The 5,769-nt window shown below is 40.8% G+C and overlaps 1 protein-coding gene across 1 annotated transcript; it reads right to left on the bottom strand.

Annotated features, from left to right (window-relative positions):
• Positions 1 to 624: 624 nt before the first annotated feature.
• Positions 625 to 4,751, bottom strand: LOC147027539 (homeobox protein Hox-B1-like). The gene is made up of 2 exons (XM_085877020.1): positions 4,005 to 4,751; positions 625 to 1,795 (listed from the first exon to the last, which is right to left on the bottom strand). The coding sequence occupies exons 1-2, from the start codon at positions 4,618 to 4,620 to the stop codon at positions 1,422 to 1,424; spliced, it is 990 nt and encodes a 329-aa protein (XP_085733146.1). The 5' UTR covers positions 4,621 to 4,751; the 3' UTR covers positions 625 to 1,421.
• Between the last annotated feature and the right edge of the window lie 1,018 nt (positions 4,752 to 5,769).

Here is a 5,769-nt window from a genome sequence, read left to right as displayed (position 1 = left end):
ACCATCCTATGTAGATGTAGGGGGCTGTAGTTCTGCCAATATCATGCCGAATATGTGGAGTCTATGCAACTGCTTGGCCAGAAAAGCCTTTTTTAAATTGTTTGTGGCTGCTCCCAGACCTGTTTTGTGTACCACAGACAGGTTAATGTATGGCAGGCATTTCCTGTTGGCCAGGATACATGCAGCAATAGCTGGTGCAGCACTTCCTTCCTGGTGCCCACTAGAGTGAGGGGGTGCAAAATATATATTCTTCCAGCAAATTTTTCACATGGTTTGCACTTAAAGCTATTTGCATATTGCATATGATTATGCCCAATAAATAACCTCTGCTCGTAAAAACGTTTGATTGACCACAAAACTTTGTTTGATTCCGCTTGCTGATGAAAACATGGCTCATCAAGTGTGGGGAAAATAAGAAACCCCCATTTTAAAGTCCAGTGTATAGGAACTGTGCAATCCTTTCTATGCAATCTTGCTTGTGTGTGTGTGTGTGTGTGTGTGTGTGTGTGTGTGTGTGTGTGTGTGTGTGTGTGTGTGTGTGTGTGTGTGTGTGTGTGTGTGTGTGTATATGTATATATATATATATATATATATATATATATATATATATATATATATATATATATATATATATATATATATGTATATGTATATATATATAAAATCAGGATTAAAGGCAGCCTTACTGTTTAAGGTTCAATGACTTTGGTTAATATACAATCTCCTTGTATTCCCTGCATTTATGACAAGATGTACTCCATATAACCAAAACAGGTACACAATATTGTTTGCTCTTCCTGAACCACTGTCATGAATACGGAAATACGAGCCCGTATGAAAGTCATATTAATTACATACGATTCATATGTCACATATAGAGCAAATACAGAAGATAGTCATTGGTTTTGTATACAATCCTACACATTTCGTTAAGTCTCACAACATTACATACCCTGTATTTTCTTTGGATGTGCATTTAATAAAAACATTCAAAAGTTCAACCTCCACGTATAAAATGAGAACAAATTCAATTAAATTTCCTGAAAGTTCAAAAGTCTTTTCATTCCTATCATCTTTTTTTGACTTGAGCACCTCCTAAAACTTTTTTTGACTTTGACTTGACTTGATAAGGATTTAAAACAAACAAACAAACAAACAAAAAAAAACACATTTTGTAATGACGCTTCCCCCTCCTGCCCCCCATCAAACATTTCAATGTACTATATATGTACAATATATAAATTATAGAACCCTTGTGCTGTTTCACTTCTTAATAACTTCTGCAGCAACTTGGAAAGAGAATGCGTCCATCTTTGGTGTGGTCACGTTCATGCAACATAATCCAATGACCGTTTTTCCTATAAGACTCCTCCAGCAAGGACATTCAGAGTCCAAGCCACAAGCCAAAAACGATTGTGCGTCTAAGGGGAACAGTCTGTTTGCTCCGAAGTGCAGGATGACGGCGAAGGACTCGGAGTCACCGAAGCTGAGCGCTCGGGCATTTCATCAACCCGGGCAGGTTCCGTTGGGGTCATGCTCACTATCGGCCCTGGGAGGAACGAAGAAACCCCCTCCTTGTCGCGTTTCTTTTGTTTCATGCGCCGATTCTGGAACCATATCTTGACCTGGGTCTCATTGAGTTGCAAGGCGGTGGCGATCTCGACACGGCGGGCCCTCGTTAGGTACTTGTTGAAGTGAAACTCCTTCTCCAACTCGGTGAGCTGCTTCGTGCTGAAGTTTGTTCGCATCGTGCCAGGCGAAGGCATTCCGCAACAGGCCAGGTCCGAGCTCCGCACTGTTATGACAAAGGACAAAGCTTTCTGTCGTGGCACAAACTCTGAATGATGGTCTATAATGTCCCCAACATTCACCTCCTCCCCATGCCTACCCTCCCCAATCCCTCCAAAAAGCTGCTAACTAAAAAAAAAAAAAAAATGTTATCTATCATGGAACTTCAAACCAATAAAAGGTACGCCATTACAAAAAAAACAAACACTGCACCCCTTACTTTAATAAAGTTTTAGTTTGTATGCAACGATAAAAGAAACTTAATGAACAAGTAATTCTCGTCGGATACGACTCAAGAGTTTGCTTTTTACAAGTGAAGTGTTTCTCGTTTACAAAATGATTCAACTTTCCATTGATCATCATGTTATGATATTACGATGTGTGAGAAGTTCGGCGAATGCTGTTGAAGGCTTAAAAAGAAATGGAAAATGTTATACGACTTGCTTTCATGTCTGAAGCGAATGTATATTTATTTAATGCAAACAAACACTGAACCACTACATGTATCGTTAGTCAACTCGTGTTATTGAGTTAATCATAAATTCAGCTCTTCCACGTGTTTATAGACACCTGGAATAAATAAATAGCAGGATTATTTTAATGAAGAGCCATTTCCAGAATAGTAAAGTTATGTAGAAGAGACAAACTTTTGGTGAAACTACAAAGTCATCTTAACCGCACGTTTACTTTCCCTTTTCTGGGAACGAGCGAGTAACATACGTTACTGGGCGACAATCCTGGTCGAGTCACCACTCCGACTCAGGAAGTCAGGGAAGGAATTTGTAATTTGTTCAGTAAATTGTAACGTGCGATGGAGACGCATGAATAAAATGTACCGTTACAAGTTTGAAATTTAAATAGGAAGAGGAATGTGTAGAAACTCGATTCCTTTTTTAACCGCCTTTCTATCAGGCCATGAAGTTAACGATCGTAACCCCGTAGAAGTGATAAGTTGACAAAGTTTTGAGAGATCGTGAATACAAAGCGGTTTGTAGAAATGTTTGAAAGTCACTGAAGAATCAAGACTTGAATGAAGTTTGAATTTGTTTATCTTAAGACAGTTTTCAACGGACATTTTCTTTTGTACTAACGTGATTATGAATCAAAGTGGAGATTCGAGCGGGCGTCATATTTGTTACAATTCCTCGACTTGTTTGCGGTCGATGTGGTAATTGTTTGCCAACTTACATGTATTCATGTTTTGTCTTCAAATCTACTTGAAAAATCAAGTTGAAATTTTATTTTTTTTACAAATTCCATTGAGTAAGTTGGTTTCAATTATTATTATTTTAATTTTTTATTTTTATTTTGTACAAACTCCATTGAGTCGGTTTCAATTATTATTTTTTTTTTTTACAAACTCCATTGAGTTGGTTTCAATTATTATTGTTATTATTTTTTACAAACTCCATTGAGTCAGTTTCGATTATTATTATTTTTTTTTTTTTACAAACTCCATTGAGTCAGTTTCGATTATTATTATTATTTTTTTTTTTTACAAACTCCATTGAGTCAGTTTCGATTATTATTATTATTTTTTTTTAACTTATCGAACCATCATTTATCGTCGGTGTTAAACGTCCACCACTGAGCGTGTATATGAAAGCAAATCGATAGAAAAGGTCAAAGAAAACATGAATCGAATTGACATCACAGCAATCTCTTTGGTTTCAAAAAATAAATATCCTGGATGACGATGACGATGACGATGACTATGACGATGCAGTCCTTGTGTTCCTGAAACCGAGCTAATCCGTGGTTCAGACAAACATTGACAGGACGTGCAGTGTGAGCCCCAGATGTTTTTTTTTGAGTGAATTGATTATATATATATATATATATATATATATATATATATATATATATATATATATATATATATATATATATATATATATATATATATATATATATATATATATATTCCCCGCACAGTCATAATCTTCCGTTTGGCAATTGCATCGTCATGTTCTCCAGGTGAGCTCATGCGATACCGAGTTAGCTTTAACAAGGTGCGATAAACCACATGGAAGTTTGGGGTGGGTTTCAGTGGGGAATTGGCGCGGGTCGATGTTTTTGGAGGTTTTTAAAAAATTTTTTGGTCGTTCTTGTTCATGAAACGCGCAACTCGCGGATTCTCTCCTGTGAAAATCATTAAAACTCCCAAAGCACATCGTTTAACGATTGGATTTCGCATCCACGACGACTCGACCGACCTGTTTTGGGAGGGTTCCGCTTTACTTTCATCCAGTCGAAGGTTCGCGAGGCCTGGACGCTGCAGTCTCGTGCACACGGGTATCGCACGTGCCCGAGCGGCCGAGCCTCGTACGGGGCAGCGACTCGGCAAACGTTCGTGGCCGGGGGCCGCAGGTCGGACGGAAGTTCCGCCGGCCGGGCGAACGCCGCGTACTCGTGCGCGCCGTACCCGCGCGGGTCAGGCAGAGACCCGAACGGCCCCGAGGCGGCGGTCGCGCCGTACTCGTCGTCTTGCGAGCCCGAGCCGGACCACGAGCCGTGCGGCTGCCGAGCTCCGTCGAACCGCCGATCCCCAGGCTGACAGGTGCGCGCCGTTACGTACGCGCTCACGTTGAAGTTGTGCAAAGCGACGCCCGGCTGGCTGCTGCCGCGCCTTTGCGGAGAAGCGCGCGGCGGAGGCACGGCGGCGCGAGGAGCCTGCAGCCTGTCGAGGCGGCGCGAATCGGCGCGCGCGCCCAACGAGCACGGATGGAAGGGGGCGATGGGGGCTTCGGCGAGCCCTCGAGGTCCGAATCCGTCGCTATCGCCGCCCGCGTACGGAGAATACTCGAGGAAACTCATTCTATCATCGTCCATTTGCCGAAATGGCTTCCCGCGTCTTTAGGGGCCGCAGCGCCGCCGCGGGTTTGCCGCACTCTGAGTGTGTCGTCTTCCTGTTGCGCGCGGCCACGTGAAACGCACTCCACGAGGCCAAGCGAGCGCACGTGACCCGCAGCAGCCAATGGCGTGCGACGCGCCCTGCTCGTGCAGGTGATGGATAGCCAGATGCGTGCCAAGGGGGGTTCCTCCCTTATCACCGATGGTCTTCTTGGTTCGGTTATATTATCATATATATATATATATATATATATATATAAATAAATATATATATATATATATATATATATATATATATATATATATATATATATATATATATATATATATATATATATATATATATATATATATATATATATATATATATATATATATATATATATATATATATATATATATATATATATATATATATATATATATATATATATATATATATATATATATATATATATATATATATATATATATATATATATATATATATATATATATTAAGATTTCAGGAGGTGTATATGAAGGACCTTGTTTTACTCAACCCATCCGTTCCTTTGCGTTTTCGACTCGGTGGCACAAAACGTGACGGTTCAAACTTCCATTTCCTTCACAGAAACTGTGTCCAGGGCTCAACCTAAAGCATCTGAAAATGAGGTCAAAATTAATTAAATTCAAATATTTTTCTTGGTGGTGGGGCAACAAATCCAACAAATCATTTCTCTGATGATGAGCAACCAACGTTCCCACCTCATCAATGGCTTGAGCTTCCCGGGCAGGTGATAAAATCCATAATTCATTCACGATTGTCTCTCCCAACTTGCAGGTGAGTCGTGAGCGCTCCACGAGACATTCCAAATGATCGTGGTGTTTATCGATCTGTGACGCTTTCCTTTGTGACGTTTTATCCACGTCAACACGTCACCACGGCCGCTTTGGAGAGAACACATGAACATCCTTCATGGCGTATGAAATATCCGTCTTTTCGCTCTGTTTACCTGCGCCACCTCGGATGGATGGAGGTGATGTTTTCACCTGTGCGCGTCTGTCTGTGAATTGGATATCTCAGTAAGTTGTGCATGGATTCGGACGACACTTGGTGGGCAGGTTGGGTGTGTGGTAAGGACGAAT

This window comes from Eptatretus burgeri, chromosome 4 (genome assembly GCF_056783735.1).
Source record: "Eptatretus burgeri isolate ZD-2024b chromosome 4, Ebu_testis_v1, whole genome shotgun sequence".
NCBI lineage: Eukaryota > Metazoa > Chordata > Myxini > Myxiniformes > Myxinidae > Eptatretus > Eptatretus burgeri.
Note: the sequence above shows the minus strand (reverse complement) of the source record. Positions and strands in the feature narration are given on the sequence as shown.

Coding starts and splice junctions, on each gene's coding strand:
- LOC147027539 (XM_085877020.1), bottom strand. CDS start 4,620: ATGGACGATGATAGAATGAGTTTCCTCGAGTATTCTCCGTACGCGGGC. Junction 1,796..4,004: donor GCGGAACCCTCCCAAAACAG/GTCGGTCGAGTC, acceptor TTGTCATAACAG/TGCGGAGCTCGGACCTGGCC.